This window comes from Prunus avium, chromosome 7 (genome assembly GCF_965620075.1).
Source record: "Prunus avium chromosome 7, drPruAviu1.hap1.1, whole genome shotgun sequence".
Classification (NCBI taxonomy): domain Eukaryota; kingdom Viridiplantae; phylum Streptophyta; class Magnoliopsida; order Rosales; family Rosaceae; genus Prunus; species Prunus avium.
In genome coordinates, this window is record NC_142290.1 from 21,515,053 (window position 1) to 21,540,741 (window position 25,689).

The following is a 25,689-nucleotide window of genomic DNA, read 5'->3' on the forward strand; positions in this document are numbered from 1 at the left end:
GATGAGCTAGGGCTGCTGGTGGGATCTATTGGTGAAGTGCATCAACCAATTCAAGATTTTCTAATACAAGTGCATCACCCAATTTAGATTTTCTAATACAAGTGCATCAACCATTTCAGATTTTATAAAACAAGTGTTGTATGCATTAGCCATATTGAATTCAGATTTTCACTTCCCCTAGGCCTATAAATAGGGAAGTTCTCTAAGCTTGTAAACACACCCCAAGGGGGGGAGCTCTCAAACACTTCTCTAGAGCTCCCTTCCCTTCTCTCCCTCAAATTCTCTTAATTTTGCTTTCTAGTTCTCAATTCTAGCTTTTCTTTTTCTTCTTAGTTGTAATTTATTTTTCTTTGTAATGTAAATTCTTTCCTTAAGTTTTCAAGTTGAATTAGTTTCCAAGTTTCAATTATGGTTTTTGTTCTTATTCATTATGCTTATAAGTTAATATGCTAGTTTGAATGATTGATCACCATTTAGGCTTGCATGTTAGCTATCTTGGTTTGAATTAAGAGTATACATCATGCTTTAATTCGAATTGAACTATGAATAGGAAGAGTATGTATGGACATTCGACAACAGGGATTAGATACATACTTGGTTGTTTAAATTGTTCTTCTATGCTTAATGGGTTCCTAATGCTTAATTTTAGGTTAGACAACAAATGATCAAATTAGGGAATTAGGAACACAAGGTTATGACCACACACCATGGCTTAATCATACTTTAGCTAGAATCAATCCATTAATCTAATTGAACTTGGGAACTTATCTACTTGAGTTAGTTATTTTCTTTCTTCCTTGTTTTATTTATTTCCTTTCTTTTTCATTTCTTTTTTTTGTGTAGGGAAAATGAATTGGATCATTCAATCACCAATCCTCGTGGGATCGACCTCGCACTTACATATGCTATACTACCAAACGGCTCGTGCACTTGCGAGTATCACAAGTTGAGGATGCAGCTTAATCCATTTTGGTGCAGCTGAATCTACGCAACAGGCAACGCCCTCTTCTGGGACACGTGGCGCGCCCCCAAGCGACGTCTACAGTCCCACATCGAAATTATCAACAAATGCACACCTCCCAAGACCTATAAAAGGAGGCCAACTATCCCAAAATAGAGGTAATCAGAACTTACGGCATACAAGCCTATTGATCTGTCAGTTGAACTTTCTATTCCCGAACTTACTTAAGCATCGGAGAGCCTTCGGCCGGTACCACACCGGTGCCCTAGGTCTTACCGTGCGTTTGCTCATATTGCAGATTACACAGACTACCGAGGCATCGAGGATACCGAAGGCATAAAATTACTAAGTTGACCCTCAAAGTTAAAAGACCACTTTTTGGCGTCAACAATTAGCATAACCTACGAGCCCCTTGGTCCTATGTTTTGTTTTAACATAACCTAGCTATGTTCCTATATTTTGTAATAGATAATTCTATCAACCCATTATCTGCGAGGGCTTTGTCTTGCATGAGAACGTTTCCCCGGGGGCCAGCCCTTCATTCTTCACCTTCTTCGTGAAGTGAAGGTTACTATAAAAGTCCTGTTGTTTTGGTTGGTTAGTACTAATAAGAAGTCTTTGACAAATAACGAGAAGAAGAAAAAAAGACAAAATATGCTGCAGACTTTTCTTTTGCAACTAAGAAGTCTCTGATATGTTATTGGGTTGGTTGTAGCATATTTTTCTTTGGCAAAACGACACTTGTAGTCCTTGTGGTTTCCAACTTTTACCACTAAGGTCCCTGTGGTTTCAATTTCGTCACTTTTGCCACTGTGGTTTAAGAATCCAAGCAATTCAAGGACACTTCTCAATTTCCGTCAGATTTATGTTAGTTCTGTTAGGGCATCAGCACGTCCCCCTCACATGGAGGGGCATTACGGTCAAATCGAAACTCTTCGTCCAGCAACGAGTGCCCCCTCCCACACCCCACCAACCCAGCCAATCTCTCTCCCAAACTCTCACCAAAACACTTCAATTTACCGGAGTTAATCAATTTCTTTTGTTTTTGTTTTAAATTTGGATTTCAAGTTAAAATCCAGTTGTAATTGACTTTTTAAGTTCGGTTCCAAATCTGGGTTTCGTTAATTTATTTCTTTAATTATTTTGTTTTTCTGGGTTTGATTAATTCTTTTTTCTGGGTTTTCTGGTTTAATTCGTTTTTCTAGGTTCTGTGGTTTTCTGGCTGAGAAGGAGTGAGAGAGAGAGAGGATGATTGGTTGAGAAAAGGCTTTGGTGTGAAAGAAGAGGGCTTTGTGTTGTGGGTTTTATAGCAGAGAGAAAGGTTGAGCTTTTAGGGAAGAAGAGGTTGGAGAAAACACTTTTCCGTGAGAGGAAGCTACAAATTTCTCATGGGAAATGGCGTGAAAGCTTTAATGGAAAAAGTATGGAGTTGGTGTGGTGATGATGACCAGTATGAGGTTCAGCATCCAAATAGCAAAAATGATGGCTTTGGCTTGGAGAAGTAGGCAATTATTGAATCTTGTATTGTATTCTACTACAATCTGAGCTCTCTCAAAGCTTTTCTTTTTCTCTGAATATTTTTGGGTGCTGGCTTCTCAGAGAAGACGCAGTCACTCACTCTGCAACTTACTATAGAGCAATGCAAGGCTCTTCATTTTTTATTTTTTATTATTTTTGTTATTATTAATATTATTAATATTTTACTGTTTTTGTAATTACAGGGGATTTTACCTTAATGCCCCTCCACTTATTTAATAACTAACGGCAATAGCTGATGCCCTAACAGAACTAAAAGGAATCTGACGGAAATTGAGAAGTGTCCTCGAATTGCTTGGATTCTTAAACCACAGTGGCAAAAGTGACGAAATTGAAACCACAGGGACCTTAGTGGTAAAAGTTGGAAACCACAGGGACTACGACTATTGTTTTGCCTTTTTCTTTTTTCTTCTGATTTGTCTCTCTCTTCGTATTCGTAAGCAGTTAATTATAAGTAATTTAATAATAAATGACTCCGTCACCAAGACTTAAAACAAATCACCATATTGTATAGTGTGTTAATACATAATTTTTTTATTGTTAAAAAATTCACTGGTTTTGGTTATATACAATTCTTTGAGAAAGACTGTAGAAATACTTCCCCAAAATACACGCTAGGTGTGAATGTTTTGACAAAGCAACAAAAGTAATTGTCATAGACTTGGACCAAAAACGCTGATATATATGGCCGCTAGCCACTTTCCCACTAAGAAAACAGACAATTAGGAGCACAGAAAAAGCATTAAAAAAACCTCTGAAAAATTAGGAGCCTCATTGAATCTGGGGATAAGGTAGATAGCTAGGGGTTGTTCAACCTAGTTTTCTCAGAAGTCATCCTTCGACCGGTCTAATCTCTGCTACGTAAAACCAGGTAATCTTTGTGGCCCTATTTTTACATACATGCATGTCAAGTAAGCCATTTTTCATCTCTCCCGCAATGCCTAGATTGTAAGGGTTTTGTTTTATAAACATTCTTAATTGTCATCCCCAGTGGCGGAGGTATTTGAAGGCCTGAAGGGGCCTGGGCCCTCCCAAAAGTTTGACAATATTTGATGTTTGGTCCTTTATTCCTACAGATTTTAGGAAGTATATATGATAATTTTGCTTGTGACCCCCTCACAATGAAGAAAAAGATGTGTTTCTTTTTCCAAATTAAGTATATATAATAATCACCACTTGATCGAAGGTTGTGGACATTTCTAGATAATAATCAGATTCTATTAACTTTTTCAACTTAATAATAGCTTTGTTTTTTTAAAAGTGAAATCTAGTGTCCATCAATATATTAATAAATAAAAAATAAAAGCAGCCCATCAAATAAAGTTTCAAAAAATCTCCTTTATTAAATAGGAAGTAGACTTTTACCCAAATAAAAAAAGATTGGGATTTTAATTTTTGTTCCTATATGAAGCAACATGAACTTACTTTGAAGTAGCCGCACACAACAAAAGAAAATACGAAACAAGCCTAATACAACAAACAGAACAATAAAACAAAATCACACTCAAAAACCAAGCAGCCGCCTTTGCCACCTAATCTGTCGTCGCCGCCAGTAGAGGAAGGTTCATGAGAACCAACAAAGGAGATCTGAAGAGCGTGGATTTGGGGAAGCAAGCCACCACCATGCATCAAGCTCAAACGATCCATGAATTGGTCTAAATTGACCATTAAACTACAAAGCCCACTCATCTAGAGCAAAAGCTCATATCTGAGGATGGGTTAGGAGATGAACATCAGCAACAAATCAAGAGATAACCAAGCAATCCTAGGAAAAAGGAAGGGGTTTAGGGTTAAAGAGTTCATGGGAGGGAAAGAGAAATGGGCTGAAGAGGGGTGAGTGGATGAGAGGAGAAGAGGGAGAAATAGGTGAAATGGCTATAGAGTAGTGGGAGAGAAGAGATTGAGGAGATCTGGGGCAACAGCAAGACAAACAAAATAGAAAAAGCGCACACAAAAAAACGACATAAAAGGAAAGTAAAAGCCACATTAGAGGTGGCAGCACAGCCAAAAGCTCAGAAGAGGAAGATGGGATATAGGACAGCTGGTAGTTTTCAGCTTACATATTTATCAAGCCAACAAGCCTATATACAACATCTCTGAAATTTTAGGGGCCTTGTGCCAAAACAACAAGAGAGCCTCCTAAAATAAAGTTTTCACTCTATAATCAAAATTGTGTGATTATTAAATTACTAATTATCATTAGATAAAAAATATTTAAAAAAATTTAATAGGAATAAGAAAACCAATATTAAATAGGAATAGGAAAATTAACATTATTATTAGAATAATATTATTATATGGGGCCCACTTTTCCTTTTGTAAGTCAGTCTCAAAAATAAAAAGTCAATATTAATTTTATTAAACCAATACTATTATAAGGCTATAGGCTACCCTAGTTTCTTAAATGTAAATTAATATTATACTTAAAATAAGGGCTGAAATTATTATTATTTTTTAAATGCCTACATGGAATGCACTTTAGAAATACACTCAAAACCCATTTACTACATAAAAAATGGGTGTTGAAATTCCTATAAATTACATGATTACCACTGATTAACTTTAAAAAAAAAATCCAACACAAAAAACTCAAAATAAACCCAAAACAAGCCCAGCCCAGAGTTTTTTAAAAAACCCAAACAATTTATTAAAAAAAATTCACGAAAACCAAGTAGGGGCTCTTCATAGAACTACATTGTTAATACTTTGTCATAGAAGTACATTGTTAATACTATGTCATAGAACTATCTTGTTAATACTATTATATCATAGAAGTACATTGTTAATACACTGTCATAGAACTATCTTGTTAATACTCTGTCATAGAAATACATTATTAAACAAAAATATGTGATCCATAACTTAAATAGTAACAAAAGATAAATAGATCATCAAAGCTTAAAATACATTCCTCAAATCAACTAAAATCTAAAGAGAAACACATAATTGAAGCAAAAGATCAAAAATCCCAAGTCCAAACCAAACGGCTACAATGGAGAGGAGACATAGACATTTGCACAACGACACGGACTCGACAATGGAGATGTCTATGTCTCCTCTCCATTGTTGGCTATGACATAGACATCTGCACAATCTGAAAAGTCCAAAGAGAAAAATGATTTCAAAAAAAGAAATGGAAGAACAAAAACTGAAAATTAGGGTTGAAGATGAAGATGAGAGACTGGAGCTTGTGAAATGAGCTATGCTCTGGCTTCAACTCTAGATGAATGGATTAGAATTCCAATTTAATGTTAAAAGGGTAATAAAGGTATTTCATTTTATTAATTAAATTAAAAAATATAGAGATGTCGATTTTTGGGTTTTTTTTGGATGTGTTTATAGTTTTTAAATGTTATAGTGTTGCTTTATAAGACCATGTCTAAGATTGAGTATATAACTAAATTTGTATTAATATTAATTGTGGGGCCCCATCAAAGTGAGACCTTGATCTGTTGCTCACCTTGCTCCTACTCAACGTCACCTCTGCCTATATATAGGAGAGTTCTAACCAACATAGCTTAGTCGGTTAGTTTATTATATTACATCACTTTGATTATTTTATACTAAAGCATACTTTGATATCATGATATTTTGGATTCACCGACTTTGTTAAGTTAGTTTGCTCATTCTCCATTATTCTAGATTTTCTATATTATTCAAGACACAAGTGTGCATTAATTTTAACGTTTCTACTATTTTCTGCAGTCGAAAAAAGGACTTGTTAAATGATCAAAACTTTTGGGCTTTCTCGCAGTGGATTTGATCACAATCTTCAGGAAATTGCCACAGCTAAGTAATTAAGTTCATTCTAGTGGCGATATGTACACACGAAGAACATCTACAACACCTCAATGGAAATATGATGTCTTTCTCAGTTTTAGAGGTGATGACACTCGGAAGGGCTTTACAGACCACTTATATGAAACATTGAGAGCTCAAGGAATCATAACTTTCAGGGATGAGCCTAAAATTTCGAAGGGAAAAGCTATTTCTCGAGAACTGATTGCTGCGATTGAAGGTTCAAGGTTTGCGCTTATTGTCCTCTCACAAAATTATGCATCCTCAACATGGTGCTTGGATGAACTTCTACACATTCTTAAATTCATGGAAGCAAGAGAAGCAGTGCTACCAATTTTCTATTATGTTGATCCATCTCATGTACGAAAACAAACGGGGTGTTTTGAGAAAGCCTTTACACAACTGGAAGAAAGATTTAGTTATGATGAAAAAACGAAGGTGCAAGAGTGGAGAGATGCGTTGGCGAAAGTGGCAGATTTCTCTGGGTGGAAGGCTAAGGACTGGTATACATTCACTTTTATTATTTTCCCAAGGAAAGTTTCTTAAAAGGTTTTAGAGTAGCTGTGTTTTTATATGATGATTTATCTATATCTATATCTATATCTATATTTACATCTATATATAAAGCAAAAGGCAAAGAATGGTGAAACATTCAAAATATCAAAAAATGCTTTTCGTTAATTCAAACATTAAAAATTGAAATTATTAATAAAATAAGGATAATATGGATCCTATTTTTAAAATTTTAAAATTATAAACAAAATTAGATAATGAGTCCTATTTTTATGGAACACAACTACCCATTATCTTTTTTAATTCTAAAAAAAAATATAAAAAAATATAAAAACGTACTCCAAGGGGCTTAGTATATATGAAGGGAGAAACATAGAATAATGGTAAAACATTCACAAATCCAAAATATACCCTTGATTCACTAAATTGCTAAAAGTTATCTATTTAACATTCTAAGGGTAAAATGGTGAAATACTTATCATCTATATATATAAAGCAAAAGGCAGAGAATGGTAAAACATTCAAAATACCAGAAAAGGCCATTGGTTAATGCAAACATTAAGAATTAAAATTATTAATAAAATGAGGATAATATGGTAAATTCACACCTTTTCATATTAAAAAAAATTTTAATTAAAAGAAAAATCAAATAATGGATCCTATTTTTATGGAACCCAATTACCCATTATCTTTTTTAATTCTAAAATAAATTTAATTTTTTTTATAAAAAGCCTCTCACAGACGCGGAAGCGTATGTGGAGAGGCTAGTTTAAGTAAAGAAATTAAAAGAAAATTCAAAATTCAAAACCCAATTACAATGTGGTAGTAATTACCTCCACCTCTGCCCTTTTTTTTCCATTTTTCATTTTAGTAATTAAAATTAAAAATAGAAAACACATGAAGATTACAAATACATATTAATTATGAAAAATGTCTTAGACAACAAAAAATACACATTAGTTACTCCACCTTTCTCGAAGACTTGACACCGTGTCTATGAGTATAACCATAATTAACTCTCTTTTATTTATTTATTTATAAAATGATTATTATAAGAAAGAAACAAAATGTTAGTAATTATTTTTCATAATTAAAAGATCAAAATTAATAAAATATATTAACACGTGTCAATTTTACCCATTTTACCCATTTTCCCTTCCTAACTTTGGCATAAAAAGAAAAAGTGTCCAAATAGCATTAAGCCGGTACCCGCTTGTGTGAGTTTTCCCCTCTCTCCCTTCATAACTTTTGCAAAACAAAAAAAAAGAAGTCCAAGTAGCATTACTATAAATTTTATCGCAAAAATTTAAATTCGAGGACAATTGTTTAATGTTCTTCAAATACACACAGAGTTTAATTAGACAAATGGTTGAGATATCAATTAAATTAAGTGGAAGATCAAAATTAAATTAAGTTTAGGGTTTGCAGCCAAGGGGTGAAATTAGTGAAGGGTTAGGATTTGGGATTTTTTTTATTTATGCTAGATTCATTAGCTATAAGGGGTTGCGTGATACCCATTTAATTTTCAGTTTTATTGAAAACTGAAAATATGTTTGGAAGCAGATTTCATTTCTGTTTCAAAAAAGTGAAATTTAGTTTTTAGAAGTATATACCCTTATTTTTTTTTTAACTCGAAAGTTTTTCAGTTTTTAGTTTTTATTTTCCTTTTTTTTTGTCCTCATGTTTTATTCACAAATTTTACATCACCACACATGCATTACACTCCAATTACTAATACTTGATATTTGAGACCTCCTGAATTGGATCGGACCCATCGACTCTTGCATTCGGCTCAGGACATCCAAGCCTAAGGACCTCCAATAAAAAATTAAGAAAAAAAAACATCCTAACTTCAAAAATTTCAGCGAAAAATACTATGAACTCTTTGTAACTTGCACTTTAATTCTATGATATCTAATTCACCATTTGACTGATTTTTTTTTTTTTTTTTCAATTTCTAAGTTTCACATAAAATTGAAATTGTTAACCAAACAACTTTTTAAACAAGATTTTTTTTAAACTAAAATTGATCACATGCAAATCAGTATGACTAGTTTGGTGATTTTCTTTTGCGCTCTTACTTTGGATAATGTTAGGCTGTTGCATAATTGGATTTGGGCACATGCAATGAATAATATACCTGCTGCTTTTTCGACCTTAAGCCAAGATTATTTTTATATAGAGTTTTTACTTTTTATTACAAATGGTCATTGAAGTTTGTGAAATATCATTTTTGATTTTTTATGTGTTTTTTTTTTACATTATTGATCTTTTATATTACACCTCACATATCATTTTGGTTCTTACTGTTAGATTCCGTCAAAATTACTATTTTTATATAGAGATAATGCCACATTAATCTAAGGGCCAGTTTGGCATTGCTGTGCTGTGAAAATAATCACTGTCAGATTTGCTGTGAGATAAATCAGCTGTGAAAGAAAGCAATTTGGGGTTTGGTAAACTTTTTTTGTTGAGAGATACCCTAAAACAATAACATTTTAAAAAAAGTAAAACAGAACCCTCTATGCACCCCTCTCCCTCCCAGCCTCACCTCGACCCACCCTCCCACAGACAGATCCACCTTGATCTTAAGAATCAACACCCTGAAAAGCTCTCACACAGTCTACAATGTCAAAGCCAAGATCCAATACAAGGAGAGTATTCTGCCAGACCAGCATATGTTGATCTTTGCTCTCCAGACCAGCATAGCTGACTACAACATCTAAAAATAATCCACTCTCCCTCTATTGCTCTATCAAATTATTCAAAGATTTCAATTTGTTGTGTGCAATAATGCTTTGTCAATGAAAATGGGAGGAGTTGGAATGGGTTGCTTTATCAAAATGTTTATTGGAGGATTTAAGGAAGTTGAGAAAGTAAGGTCTGAGAGGTTTTCACTTTTGAAACGTTGTGAGATGGTCTATGTGGGAAGAAGATGAGTAACGTGCTGGTCTAGAAGAAGATGAGGGATATATCATGTAAATTATGAAAGTTAACAAGGATATTATAGGCACTTCCTTAGAATTCATTTTTTTTTTTTTGTCGAAAGTTGACGATAAAAAGCCAAATGGACTGACTTCAGCGAGAATCGAACTCTGGCGCTTCCAACAAGTGAACATGCGCTGGAGCCAACTCCACTAGACACGCTCTTGTCCTTAGAATTCATTAAACACCACCGGTTCCGTGTTTTGCTTTGTGCGAAAGCTAAAATAAAATCAGCCCTTGAGCTGCTTTCCAAAATCACGGTCATCGACAGCTATTTTCTCCCAAAAGTGATTATTTCGTCTTTTACCAAACGGGTTAAACTTCAAAAACTTTATCAGAAATCACTTTTTAGCCCAAATAATCAAATCCCAAATAGGCACTAAATACATAAAATTATTTTTAAAAAATAGTTTCACATTTAAAATCTAAAAAAATATTTAAAATTGGTCTTTTTAAAGTTGCAGCTCTCTTCCCCTCTGCCCTCTCTCTCTCTCTCTCTCTCTCTCTCTCTCTCTCCGTGTAACTTAGTTCTTTTCTTGCCCACAACCCGATCGCCCCCATCTCCATCCGCAACCAACGCCCAACCCCATCTTCTCTCTCTTTTTTTCCTCTGTGGACTGTTTCTAGTATTTAAATCTCATTTGGGTTGCGATTGTTTCAATGGTTTCAGGCAGAGTGAGAGACACAGAGGAGGATGGGGAATGAGAGTGTTTTGTTGGATTACAAACTACTTTAGGAGAGGATGAGGGGGGTATGTGGGATTTTTATTTATTGAGATGGATTTTGGTGGAGAGAGACACAGCGGGGGAGAGAGAGGGGGCAGAGGGTGGAGAGAGCGAGATGTTGCATTCCTAAGAGGACACAAATTAATGTGCAAACAACCAATTAAAAATACCCGCAAGTGCACGAATCTATCGAAGTATAGATTATGTAAGTACGGGGTCGATCCCACGAAGAACTTGTCGGCTTCCTATAAGTTCTAATTTGAGTACATAAAGAACACTTATTTAACACACCACAAATGCACAAATGAAAGAGGGAAACTAGAAATGAGTAAAGAAGTGTAAAAGAAATGGAACAACACAAGAAAACTAGAGAAAAACACAAACAGCACTTTCTATCACCCTTTTATCACCATTTGGACAGATTCGTTTCTCTATTTTTCCAGTTTCGACCTCTGTCCAGTGTTTGACCTATAACTTTCCAACCGTATGTCCAAAATTTACGTTCTTTATACGGTTGGATTCAGCACAGAAATTGGAAGAACACACGCGGACCAAAAGTCCAAAACAATTACGGAAACAAATAAATTTCAGTAACAAAGACACACCACGTGTCGAACACACAACTCACACACACATTGAGGGGGGGGGGGGGGGGTTTTGATTTGTTTCAAGTGACCTATTTCTATTGCATGAAAGTAAATGGACTTTGAATTTAAATGAGAAAGGCAGAGATGAATTATCAAAATGTGAAAGTACCAAGTAACAAACACTAGGGTTTCGGAATCCACCCTAAACAATTCTACCAAAGTTCATGAATACTCAAGTGATGAACTCTAAATGTGTTGATGAAAATGTTCGCAATCAAGACCATGGGTCGTGGCTCAAGACGCATTGATTCTCTCTAATATACGTAAAGTGCATGGTTCGTGCTACAATACTTGTGCCCTCCCCATAACCGAACCTAGGTATGGTTCGTACTTTGATTCAATTACAAGGAGAACCCATTAAGTTCAAAGAGAATATGAACATCACAAGAATCCTAATAGCATGGTGTTTACATTAGGTATTCAAGAAACCAATTCACATGGATGATTCTTACTTCATCCATTTATTGCTTAGGATAACATGAAGATACACATAATCCCAACAATCTCAAGAAGCATGCTTTCAAAGATGGCCAACCAAGGAAAAACACACATCAAGGATAGATTAATTTGGTGAATTGGAATTCATCAACAATATCTAGAAATTCATACACTCAAGTATCAAAACAATAAGGTAATCATGTTTAGGGCTTCAACCTAAGCCCTAGCTATAGAGTTTAGTTGCTCATACTTATTTCAAATACAAACTCAAAATGAAATTAGAAAGAGTTTACAGATTTTCAGAAAATGATGAAAGCTTCAAGATCATCAATGGTGGAAGTCTTCTTCTCCACTTTTCTTGGCTGCACCTTGGCTTTCTCCTAGCTCCAAACTCTCCAAAATCTGCTCTCAATTGTGTAGAATGATAGAATGAATTGGCTACCCACGTTCAAAACCTCTCCCACTTCAGATTGCAATTAACTTTCCATTGCCCATCAATTTCCAGCTCACCAATATAATATAAAACTCATACTTTAGTTAAAGCCTTTGCCCTTGTCCCCTTTGCCATGATGAAGCCTTGACTTCACAAAGATGCCAAAAGCTTCAGAAAATATCTCATTTACAAAGGTAATTCCTTGTTACCAAGAGTTATGGTAACAAGAAATTAAGATGACACAAAGGAGGTAAAAGCTGGCCAAATCCGGATTTCCAGAGCTGTGGTAACATGCTGGATTGGTTGGATAGGCAATACTTGTTCAATGGAGCTCAAATTTGGATATGTTGTAGTTAACATCCATTGGAACAAGTCTCATGAAGATCATGACCTCATCCGAGCACCAGAGCATGTTGATCCCAGGCCAAGAAGTTGACCTACGAAAATGAACAAAAACAGAATTTATGACTAATAATGCACTTTTAGCTCATTTTCATCACAACCAAGGTAAAATCTAAGAAAACACAAAAAGGAAGTAAAAAGCTATAAAATGTTAAAACTAACTCAAAATAGTGGGTGAATTGGAATCGAACATAATTGACAACAGAAAGTTGGTTTTCGCAAACTGTGAATGCAATTTCATGTTGTGTGTGCAACTACCTAGTTTCTGTTGGCAAATTGAATGTTGTGAAATGCAATTACCTAGTGGTTCAACTTCACCATGACAAGCTATAAAAAGCTATAAAATGTCAAGAACTAACTCAAAATAGTGGGTGAATAACATGAAAAATCATGTGTAAAAATGAACCGAACAAACTTCCCAAACTTATCTTTTGCTAGTCCTCGAGCAAAACAGAAACTAAAACAAGACTCGAAACTAAACTTTCCGAACACTTTCCAAAGAGAGAGCGACTTATGCAAATGACTTAAAAGTTTCCCAAGAAAAACTCAGTTTAGACGTTATTCACAAGGCAGCAAGGTTCAGAACACAACATGCTTAAGTGTAGTAGTGTGATGGCCAAATGGAACTCATTCTCCAATTTCAGTTTTCACACAACTTCAAAAATCATACCAAGCACAAATGTAACTTCAAATCTCACCAAAATTGTCCTCTCACAAATGAATCACTCGGAAGAGGGTTACAATGCATCACTCAATAATAAATATGAGAATAGAGTTAAACCATACGGAACTTAACTCACAATTAGCAAGATGAAAAACATGCATGAATATGATCTCAAGAAGGATGCTAAACACTTCAAAGCTGAAAAATGTGTGCAATTCAACCACATGACATTTAGGATCAATTTAGGTCTTTATTATAGGTTGTAATGGGGCTAAGGGTGTAAGGTGAGTAAGAAATGAAGGATATGGATACAACAAAGTCCAAGGAACTCACAATGTAAGAGCATACAATCGTTGACTAAAAGACTTTGAAACATCACGCTTGAGATTTTCACTCTTTTTTTTTTTTTTTTTTTTAGGTGATCAAATAGACCACAAAGCCTTATACCTCCACTAATTACGATTCACACTCCTTCCTTCCATTCGAACAACCAAGAAACATGGAATTGAATTTGAGACCATTGCCACTTAACCACAACTTTTCTCTTTTCTTTCACCCTTTGAGTGAAGTATTCTTCTCTTTTTTTTTTTTTTTTTTTTTTTGGTCGAAATGTAATAACCCTTCCCAAACTTAGCATGAAAAACACATCTAAATTAAAGCTCACTAGTTCCTTAGAAAGGTAAATTCTTGTTTTTCAGGCTAAGGCTAGAAGTAATAATTGGTTACTTGAAAGAAAAGGCATACATGTAGGCTCAAAGTGGTTACAATGGAAAATCATGCTTAAGCATGCATAAGGTTAGCTTGAAAGGCACAAACGGTCCAAAGAGGGCCTTAATATCATTTCTCAAATGTCATGTAATCAAATTGCACAAGAATGAGTGACTTTTAAGTGCTCAACCAAATCAATGAATAATGAGATCAAACAACAACTTAGATGACAAGAAAAGTAAGAATATGTGTATAACACTCATGAATTGAAGCACAAGGCTCAAAGCTCACATTATATGGTTATACAAGTCTAATTCATGCTTGATACAATTCTTTGGATCATGCAAGTCCCTCAACTAGAGAATTATGAAACAAATGGCAAGTGCGTAGAGGGTTTCAAACATATCATGCTAGAACGATGTCATTTAGTGAATAACAAATTATTATTATTTTTTATTTAAAGCATTTTCAATCAAGTCATTTAAACATTCATCACAATCTCATCATATATGTCCGGAAAGTGACTTAAGAACAAAAAAGACTCAAAACAGAAAAGAAAACAAAATAAAAGAAAGTAAGAATTTAAGTGAAACGAAAAAGACTTGCGATCCCTTCCCAAACTTAGAAACAAACATTGTCCTCAATGTTAAAGAATTTAGGCATCAACAACGTTATAACAAGAAATAAAGGGAAAGAGCAAGTAAATACAAAAACAAAAAAGAAAAACAACTACAACACGGTTGCAAAACAAAACAAAACAAAACAACACCAAACAAAACCAAACAGTAAGCCCTAACAACAATCTTACACATGCAGAAATCCAACCCAATGAAATGCACAAACCAAATGAAAGCCCAACCCAAACGAAAGCCCAAAAGCGAAGAAAGTAAAAAAAACAGAGAAACCAAGTCAGAAGCACAAAGAGCGAGGACTCAGTAAAATAGAAAAAAGTGGGCCCTGAAGTCTCGGCACCTGTGAGTCACGGGAAACAAAGTGAGAGACGTGTCGACAAGCAGCGGTCTCTCTCTCGGTCCCAAGCCAGAATTATTGGCTTCATAGGAAGGTGTGACGACTTTTGTTTCTCAAAAGTGCTGAAAGGCAGAACTGTAATTAAAGGGGTTGGGGACCAGGTGAGGTGACCTAAGGGGATAGGCCGTAAGGGCCGCGCAAAACGCAGAAGCGCCGTGTCTAGGGTTACGTAGAAACTAACTCTATAAAAGAAGAAGAGAAAGAGTTGGGGAAAAACACACAAACGCAGAAACACACAACAGAGAAAAGAAAGAACAAAAGAAAAGAAAGTTCAAATGGCTTCTTCCTACCCATTCTCGCTGGATCTCAACCTAGCTCCACCGACTCAGACTCGGGGCCAAGCAGTGGCACCAGTGTGGATGCCCTACTTTGCCTCTGCACGAGGGCACGTGACAGTGAATGACTCGATACTGCTGGACAACGATGTTGCCCTTGGAGTTGCTAGAAATCTAGTAACTCCCAAGGATATACGGGTGCTGGGATCAAGGGATGACAACCGGGTCGTGAGCGATGCTCTGGCACTAAGCGTGCAAAGCACCGCAACAGTCGCAAGTGTGGGTCATCGCCTACTTGCGAAGTCCCATGAAGTGGAGGTGCTAAGAGGTCAGTTGGCGGTGGAGCAAAGTATGGTGGAAGAGTGCCAGAGTATTATTAAAAGTTTAAAAAGGGAAAGGGCAAGGATAGTGGAGGTGAATCGACACCAGCTAGAGGCGTTGCGGGAAGAGAACCAAAATCTCTCAAAGATGGTAAGTGTTTACGCCCATGACATGAGAAAGCAGCTGGAGGACCTGGACCAACCGGGTAAACGCAAGAAAACCGATCGCGAGAGTAGGTATGCTCAAGCTAAGAGTGCGATCTTTGGGAGCTCGAGTGATGAGCCCCAAGAGGCTGTGCGTGAAGCCCCGGAAGAGGATAGCCATAGGGCTAAACTCAAAGGTCCAATGGCCGAGACACCGAGCACTGTGAAAGAATAATTTCTAATGTATTAGTGGTGTGCCTGGTTGTCTTTGCCCTTTCCGTGTATTTGTTTGTTTGTTTGTTTGTTTGTTTTTTTTTTGTTTTGTTTTGTTTTTGTTTTTTTGTTTTTTTTGTTTTTTTGTTTTTTTCAGAAATAAAAGAAATGAAGTTGCAAAAGAAAAAGAAGCACACTTCCCAAACAAAACAAAGACGACAGCCGAAAGGGTAAACACACTTCCCTAACTAAAATAAGACAAAGGTGATAGCCGAAAGGGAAAGGCAAAAACACAAAACACTAGAAAAACACGGAAAAAAGAAAAGTAAAGTGAAAGTTAATGTGCTCCCCCTTGAAGCGATTAGGTCGAGCATGCCCCGGAAATCCGAAATGGCGTTGGCTCTCCCTCTCATCTGCATATGTCTATTTAAGCCACGCCTCTGCAAGCGGAAGAGTACCCTGCAATTCTTTCTGCAAACTCAAGGAAAACCATCAAAAACATCCAAAAACAAAACAATGGCATCCACATGTACTCACCTTGATGATCTCAACCTTGAGCTGTCACTAGCACCACCAAATTCCCAGATAAGGGCTCCTCCAAACCCTATCTTCCCAAACTCCTCATACCACCATGGCTCGGCCTCAAACTTCTCTGAGGTGGTGCCGCGAAGGGCAGTAATGCCGGAGGGCATGACTGTCAGCAGACTGACAGTTGCAGATCACCTGCATGTGGCGCAGAGGTCTGACCAGATGGCAGTGGACGAGTCCCACAATCTAACCGTGCTCAACGCGGTCTCGGCCACAAATTTGGGCATGCGCCTACTGGCGAGAACACGAGAGTGCGGGGCACTGAGTGAAGAGGTGGCGGCCCTGAAAGCTCTGGTGGCGGACCTGCAGAAGCGGCTCTACAGTGCCAATCAGCATGTAGAGATGCTGCAAAAAAGGAATGAAGATCATGTAGAGCTGCTGCAGATCCTACAAGCAAGAACAGATAGAGGCAATTAGCAGATGCCTCGGGTGGCTCAGAATGCAAAAAGAAACATGTGATTGAGAAATTTTATGTACGCTTTTCATTAATGTGTTTGTAATCACATGTTATGAAATAGAATAAGCATTCACGCCCAACTCTGATTGTGCATTCATGAAGCAAACCACTTCCCAAACTTACTAACAAAAAAAAGAAACACAAACAAATAAAAGAAAGAAAGAGTAAGAAAAAAAACAAAGAGAAACAACAAGAAAATCTTAATTACCTTGGTTGGAAAAATGTAACCCTAACTCAAAAATAAAATAAAATAAAAGAAAGTTTGAGTCTAGAGAAACTCCACTTTGAAGCGATTAGGACGACAACAAACTTCTCTGTTCACCTTGGGTTGCCTCCCAAAAAGCGCTAAGTTTAAAGTCTTTTGCCGGACTTCCAACATACCATGGTCACGTAGGGGGTTTTGGCTCAATCGCCTCCTTGTGCCGAACATGAAGTTTCTTCAAATCTCTTTGCCATCTAATCAACCCATTTCGTATTCTTTTCTTTTTATGCGCATGAGTAGATTTCAAAAGCAATTTTAAGCGCTTTTCAATACGTGGATTAGATGGAGGAGGCACATATTTAGGATCGGGTGGCCTTCTCATTTGAGTAGAAGGAATGACATTGAACATATGATTGGTACTTGGAACATGGATGCTCAGCTTGTCTTCCTCTAGTACTTCAAAAATAGAATAAGACATTAGATTAATTGAAGCACCTAAATCAATTAAAGGTTTCTGAAACAATTTATCATCAATTATACAAGGAATTGTGAAACTTCCTGGATCTTGTAAATTGGGAGGAAGCTTCCTTTGCAAAACAGCAGAAACCTCTTCCGTTAATGCAACAGTTTCGCATTCCTTGAGCTTGTTTGCATCCAAGAGAGGAATGTTGGTTTGCACATTCTTGAAAGTTTCCAATATGTCCTTGGCATGTTGAATTTTTTTAGAACCCATCAACCTGTGAGGAAAAGGAGCACGTAAGATTTCTTCATCAGTAGGTTCACGACTTACCTTCTCCTTTCTTGCCCTTCTTGCAAGTTCATGCTTTGGGATCCATTCGGATGAAGAAGCTGCTTGTTTATCTTTCTCTTTGTTGCTTTCATCCTTTTCTTTAGGCTCAGTCACTTGTTCAACCTGCATGTCATCAACATTGTGAATCAAATTTTTAGAACCATCAATTTCACCAATTACCTTACCAGTTCTCAAGGTAACTGCTTGAACATGCTCATGCCCGGTTGGTATCACTGTTTGGTTAGGCATCATCCCAACTTCCCTTTGACTCAAAGCTATAGCAATTTGCCCCACTTGATTTTCTAGATTGGCAATGGCCTTATTCATTTTCTGCATGTGGGTATCATTCCTCTGCATGTGAGTGTCATTCCTCTGCATGATGAAATTATCTGTGTTTCTAACCATTGAAGCAACAATTTCTTCCAAAGTTGGTCCTTGAGGTGGTTGGTGAGATTGACTAAGTGGTGGTGGATTATAATATTGGGGTTGACCATAAGGTGGACAAGTATTATGTTGGCCTTGATATGGTTGATATGACACTTGTTGAAAATTTGGATTGTCGGTCCACCAGAAGTTTGAATGATTTCTCTACTCCGGATTGTATGTTTGTCGGAAATATTCATTCATAGGCAACTCATTATGAAATGAGCCAAAAACATTTGCTTCCTCCATCACAAATTTATTGGAGTATTCTTACATAGTAAGTTCCACAATTTCAGTTGCGGCTGCCATTGGAGATGGTGGAGATGACTCCTCGGATGTTCCTGTAAGAAAAAGAAAAAAAAAACAAATCAAGATAAAATGAAACAACAATCAATAAACAAAAATAAAACTAAGTACTCTAAACATACTCAAACAAAACAGATAAGCAACCGTGCCAGTTCCCCGGCAACGGCGCCAAAAATTGTTGCATTCCTAAGAGGACACAAATTAATGTGCAAACAACCAATTAAAAATACCCGCAAGTGCACGAATCTATCGAAGTATAGATTATGTAAGTACGGGGTCGATCCCACGAAGAACTTGTCGGCTTCCTATAAGTTCTAATTTGAGTACATAAAGAACACTTATTTAACACACCACAAATGCACAAATGAAAGAGGGAAACTAGAAATGAGTAAAGAAGTGTAACAGAAATGGAACAACACAAGAAAACTAGAGAAAAACACAAACAGCACTTTCTATCACCCTTTTATCACCATTTGGACAGATTCGTTTCTCTATTTTTCCAGTTTCGACCTCTGTCCAGTGTTTGACCTATAACTTTCCAACCGTATGTCCAAAATTTACGTTCTTTATACGGTTGGATTCAGCACAGAAATTGGAAGAACACACGCGGACCAAAAGTCCAAAACAATTACGGAAACAAATAAATTTCAGTAACAAAGACACACCACGTGTCGAACACACAACTCACACACACATTGAGGGGGGGGGGGGGGTTTTGATTTGTTTCAAGTGACCTATTTCTATTGCATGAAAGTAAATGGACTTTGAATTTAAATGAGAAAGGCAGAGATGAATTATCAAAATGTGAAAGTACCAAGTAACAAACACTAGGGTTTCGGAATCCACCCTAAACAATTCTACCAAAGTTCATGAATACTCAAGTGATGAACTCTAAATGTGTTGATGAAAATGTTCGCAATCAAGACCATGGGTCGTGGCTCAAGATGCATTGATTCTCTCTAATATACGTAAAGTGCATGGTTCGTGCTACAATACTTGTGCCCTCCCCATAACCGAACCTAGGTATGGTTCGTACTTTGATTCAATTACAAGGAGAACCCATTAAGTTCAAAGAGAATATGAACATCACAAGAATCCTAATAGCATGGTGTTTACATTAGGTATTCAAGAAACCAATTCACATGGATGATTCTTACTTCATCCATTTATTGCTTAGGATAACATGAAGATACACATAATCCCAACAATCTCAAGAAGCATGCTTTCAAAGATGGCCAACCAAGGAAAAACACACATCAAGGATAGATTAATTTGGTGAATTGGAATTCATCAACAATATCTAGAAATTCATACACTCAAGTATCAAAACAATAAGGTAATCATGTTTAGGGCTTCAACCTAAGCCCTAGCTATAGAGTTTAGTTGCTCATACTTATTTCAAATACAAACTCAAAATGAAATTAGAAAGAGTTTACAGATTTTCAGAAAATGATGAAAGCTTCAAGATCATCAATGGTGGAAGTCTTCTTCTCCACTTTTCTTGGCTGCACCTTGGCTTTCTCCTAGCTCCAAACTCTCCAAAATCTGCTCTCAATTGTGTAGAATGATAGAATGAATTGGCTACCCACGTTCAAAACCTCTCCCACTTCAGATTGCAATTAACTTTCCATTGCCCATCAATTTCCAGCTCACCAATATAATATAAAACTCATACTTTAGTTAAAGCCTTTGCCCTTGTCCCCTTTGCCATGATGAAGCCTTGACTTCACAAAGATGCCAAAAGCTTCAGAAAATATCTCATTTACAAAGGTAATTCCTTGTTACCAAGAGTTATGGTAACAAGAAATTAAGATGACACAAAGGAGGTAAAAGCTGGCCAAATCCGGATTTCCAGAGCTGTGGTAACATGCGGGATTGGTTGGATAGGCAATACTTGTCCAATGGAGCTCAAATTTGGATATGTTGTAGTTAACATCCATTGGAACAAGTCTCATGAAGATCATGACCTCATCCGAGCACCAGAGCATGTTGATCCCAGGCCAAGAAGTTGACCTACGAAAATGAACAAAAACAGAATTTATGACTAATAATGCACTTTTAGCTCATTTTCATCCCAACCAAGGTAAAATCTAAGAAAACACAAAAAGGAAGTAAAAAGCTATAAAATGTTAAAACTAACTCAAAATAGTGGGTGAATTGGAATCGAACATAATTGACAACAGAAAGTTGGTTTTCGTAAACTGTGAATGCAATTGCATGTTGTGTGTGCAACTACCTAGTTTCTGTTGGCAAATTGAATGTTGTGAAATGCAATTACCTAGTGGTTCAACTTCACCATGACAAGCTATAAAAAGCTATAAAATGTCAAGAACTAACTCAAAATAGTGGGTGAATAACATGAAAAATCATGTGTAAAAATGAACCGAACACGAGAGAGAGAGAGAGACGAGGGGCTCTGCAACTTTTTAAAAAAAACAAATTTTATTAGATCTTCTCAGATTTAGGGTTCTTCCTTTGTGTTTGTATTGGGCTAGATGTTTGTTTTGGGTTTTCTTTTATGTGGTTTTTTTATTTCTGTTGAGCTGAGGCCTTGTATCTATCAGTGTTGGGCTGGTTTTTATTTTTCCTTTTCTGACTGTGTAATCCCTTTCTTTTTATGAAATGAATTACCTTGACCAAAAAAAAAAAAAACTGTGAAATTATTATTTTTTTAAATTTTTTTTTATTTAGATTCATGTGGCATTATCTCATTAGATATGTGAGCACCACATACACATCACATCATCAATTTAACAGAAATTTTCACGGAACTTAATGGCAGCACCAAATTGATGTGTGATCTGTAACATAAAGAACTAATAATGTTAGAAAAAAAAACATAAAGGATTAAATGTGATAATTTGGCAAACCTCAGGATCATTTGTGATAAAAACCCTTTTGTATATGGTTTGACAACCTTTCTTTTCAGTGTTTGTATAAAATCTAGGGAAAACATATCTGCATGTTGATTCTTTATGTCCACACAATTAACATGACTGATATTGATGTTAATATGTTATAGGTACGAAACCTTGCTCATCAAAGATATAATCGATGTGATATGGAAAAGATTACGTCCTACATCGTTTACTTCTGTGGAGAACTCAGTTGGATTAGACTCAAGTATGAACTCAATTGATTTATTGTTAGGTGCAGGGGTCGATGATGTTCGCTTTATAGGGATATGGGGTATGGGTGGGATTGGTAAAACAACTATTGCCAGAGTTGTTCGCGAGAGAATCTCTCCTGAATTTGAATTCAGCATATTTCTTGAGAATGTCAGTGATAATGTTAAAAAAGGTGGTCTAATATCCCAACAAAGAGAAATTCTTTCAAGGATATCGATGAAAACGATTGACATATATGATATTCATGAAGGATCCACAATGATTAGAAGATTACTTCGTCACAAAAAGGTTCTTCTCATTCTCGATGATGTGACAGACTCAGACCATTTAGATTATTTGGCTGGAAAGCAAGAGTGGTTTGGTTCTGGGAGTAGAGTTCTTATTACAACTAGAAATGAGCATTTGTTAATTGAACATGGAGTGGAGAGAAGATTTCATGTCAAACGTCTAAATCATGATGACGCTCTTAAGCTTTTTAGTTGGAAAGCCTTTGGAAAAGACCACCCTGAAAAAAACTATATTGATTTGTCTAGCCGTGTTGTGAGTTATACCGATGGTCTTCCACTAGCTCTTAAAGTTTTGGGGAGTTTTTTGCGTGGAAGACATGTAAGTGCTTGGAACAGTGCGTTGGGTAAACTAAGAGATCTTTGTAACACAGTTTTGGGGACACTTCAAATAAGTTACGATGATCTAGATGACAAGGAGAAGAAAATTTTCCTAGACATTGCATGTTTCTTTAACGGGGAGAAAGAAGATCGAGTTATAGAAATCCTAGACAGTTGCGGCTTTTGTGCAGGTATTGGAATAGATGTCCTCATTGAGAAATCTCTGTTAACTAATTCCTATGGCACTCTATGGATGCATCAGTTGCTCCAAGAGATGGGTCGTGAAATAGTCAATCGAGAGTGTCTTGATGAGCCAGGAAATCGCAGCAGGTTGTGGCGCCATGAAGAGGCCAATCATGTGTTGAGCAAAAATACAGTAAGGGGACTCTTAGTTTACGAATGAGTTCAGTTCTTTTCATATGTTAGTTTATATGAGCTTCATTATTCTTTATTCATGCATGTTTGATAGGGAACAGACGCAGTAGAAAGTATAACCATGGACAAAACTGGGCCAGTGGTGCACGCAGTCGCTATATGCTTTTCAAGGATGAAGAAACTGAGACTTCTCAATCTTGCTAATGTGAACCTCTCTAATGATCTTGAATATCTCTCCGATAATTTACGAAGTCTTGAATGGGCTGGGTATCCTTCAAAATATTTCCCGTCACATTTCAACCCAGAGAACCTACTAGAACTTATCATGTGCCATAGTCACATTGAATCTTTTTGGACGGGTGTTAAGGTATGTTATTGCTGCTTTATCTTCTATTACCTTTAAACATCGAAGCCTTTTTTTTTTTTTTTCCCCTTTTATATGTTCTTACTTGACAGCCTTTCATAGAATTTGAAGCTAATTTTTTTGCTGTGTTCTTTTGACAGATTTTATACAATTTGAAAGTCATTAAGCTCAGCCACTCTTTGAATCTTGTCAACACCCCAGACTTTAGAGGCTTTCCAAATCTTGAGAATCTGATTCTGGAAGGTTGTATACGATTGTATAAGGTTGACCCATCCCTTGGAATGCTTGAAAGAATTACTCAGATAAACTTGAAGGATTGCAAAAGTCTTGTGTATCTTCCACGAAGTGTGTATGGCTTAAAATCTGTCAAAGTACTTAATCTTTCTGGCTGCTCAAAGCTCGACAAGTTGCCCAATGAGTTGGGCAATGCAGAGTGCTTGGAGGAGCTTGATGTGAGTGGAACTGTCATAAGAGAACTGCCTTCCTCCATTGTTCGGTTGAAAAGCCTCACAGTACTTAACTTTCGTGGATGTAAAGGACCATCACCTAAATTTTGGAATTTGCTCGGCCTTGTTCAGCTAGTTCTCTCCCTTTTTCAGCGATTTCTAATAAGAAGTCGAGTTCCCACGCCTTTGTTGCTGCCTTCTCTATCCAGTTTGGTTTCCTTAAAACAACTAACTCTAAGTGATTGCAATCTCTTGGAAGTCCCTAATGACCTTAGCTGCTTGTCCACATTAATCTACCTAGATCTCAGTAGAAACCAGTTTGTTAGCCTACCCAACGTCATCTCTCTGCTTTCTAGACTTCAATTTCTTAACTTGGAGTATTGCGAGAGGCTTCAAGAATTGCCAGAGGTTCCACAAAGAGTAATACCAGTTGTTCAAAACTGTATTTCATTACAAAGATTTGCCAGAGGTTCCACAGAAAACTGCAAGTTGCTGTTCCAGATACAATGTATCAACTGCTTCAAATTTGCGGAGACGCACGATTTCAGGAGTTTGGTATTTACATTACTGGAACAATATGTTGGGGTCTCTCTCTCGCTCTCTATTTCGTACACACAATAATATGTTGGCTTCTTAAGTGTTTTGACGTTTTTTTATTTTTTTTTATTTATGATGCAGGAAGTCCCTATTACTCAAGAAGTATTTCAATTTGTTGTTCCTGGAAATGAAATTCCCGAGTGGTTCAATCATAAATCTGCTGAATATATATACAACGAGGAAGAGTGGTTCAATCCTCAAAGTGTGGAGTATCCATTAAGTGCAGAGCTACGCCCAGGTTGGTTTACTGAAAACTGGATGGGATTCGCAGTGTGCATTGCTTTTGCAATCCAGGAACGATCACCTAATTGCGACCATGCTTTGAAGTATCCCAATTATGATTATAATTATACACATATTATTACTTGCAAAGTGGACATCAATGGAAAGGAGGCGACGGCACGTAGGCGTCCATTTGTGATTTTCAATGCAGAGTTGGGCCAAGCTGTGTCTGATCACCTTTGGGTACTCTTTTTTCCTCGTCACTTTCCTCAGTTTTGGAAGGGTATCAGCGATCAGGTTAAATTGCCTTCTGGCACAGAGTGGTGGCAAGGTATATTTGGTCAGATTACATTTTCAATTACGGCCAGAGTTGGCCATGGAGTAATAGTGAAGCAGTGTGCGGCTCGTCTGGTGTACGAGGAAGACTTGGAAGAGCTTGCCCCAAGATTTAGCGGCCGGACCCGGAGCAATGTCAGCATTTCTGAGGTGGATTCAGAATTCCCCTCTTACACAAACAAGTAGGAGCTAATGGATGGAAGTGGTACTATTGATAACCTTTTTCATCTAAGGTCAATAAAATCTGTTCTATTAGGAATTCATTAATCAAATTACAAAATTACATTTTCATAACACATTCAGTTGCGTAATCTTGGCTGTTTTTTTTTCCTCTTTGTCTTAGTTTTTCTCTCATGGCTTGCTTTACTTCATTTGTATGTAGGGATAAAATTGTTGATTTTCAACAGACGAATGGAATGGAACCACAACAGCAATGAGAGCCACCACAACTGGGACAACAAGAGTAATGATCCTTCCTCCCAATGCAAGTGGCCTCACTACGTACTTTCTTAATACGTTGTTTAGAAGCACCGAGTATTATGGTAATGAAAAATTACAATAAAAGAATTTAAACATTATGTGACTATGATGCACCTCATGTATAAAAAGTAATAATAATTCTGTTTTCAATAATAGTGGTTACCCTGTCTCATTACTTCAACATTATATTAGACCTCTTAAATTGAAATATCTTCTTGCAAACGTGGGCTTAGCCAAGTTGACTAGAGTGGATGTGCTCCCCCACTTTACACCTGAGTTCGAATCTCCCTTCCCGTAATTTAGATTATATTAAAATAGAATAATAATATCGTTTGTATAAAAAAATATTGAAATATCTTCTTAAAACGCAACTTATTAATTTGGTCATTAGTGTTTGATCTATAGAAGAAACAACATATTATTGGCGTTGATACACTAATAAAATACTTTATAAATACGAGTGATAAACTAATAAAACTCTTCACTATAACAAAAGTTGGAAGAACTTACAAAGCAAAGCAGCTCAGTACTAATTAAAAAGAAAAAAATCAAAAGTAAAGTATGTTTTGAATGCCGTTT

General features: G+C 36.6%; 1 protein-coding gene and 1 long non-coding RNA gene across 3 annotated transcripts; both read left to right on the forward strand.

The window, feature by feature from the left end:
* The first annotated feature begins 2,077 nt into the window (after window positions 1-2,077).
* On the forward strand, window positions 2,078-2,894 carry LOC148293121 (uncharacterized). Its single transcript, XR_015825816.1, has 2 exons — window positions 2,078-2,482; window positions 2,683-2,894. It is a non-coding gene; the product is annotated as an uncharacterized LOC148293121 (long non-coding RNA).
* Window positions 2,895-3,228: 334 nt separating this feature from the next.
* Window positions 3,229-25,270, forward strand: LOC110748789 (TMV resistance protein N). 2 transcript variants are annotated; one of them, XM_088244874.1, is made up of 7 exons: window positions 3,229-3,368; window positions 6,203-6,798; window positions 21,580-22,666; window positions 22,760-23,032; window positions 23,170-24,060; window positions 24,154-24,863; window positions 25,013-25,270. In XM_088244874.1, the coding sequence occupies exons 2-6, from the start codon at window positions 6,317-6,319 to the stop codon at window positions 24,814-24,816; spliced, it is 3,396 nt and encodes a 1,131-aa protein (XP_088101000.1). In that variant the 5' UTR covers window positions 3,229-3,368; window positions 6,203-6,316; the 3' UTR covers window positions 24,817-24,863; window positions 25,013-25,270. The 2 variants fall into 2 exon arrangements, with proteins under 2 accessions (XP_088101000.1, XP_088101001.1); XM_088244875.1 differs by having other exon boundaries at window positions 24,154-24,835.
* The last annotated feature ends 419 nt before the right edge of the window (window positions 25,271-25,689 follow it).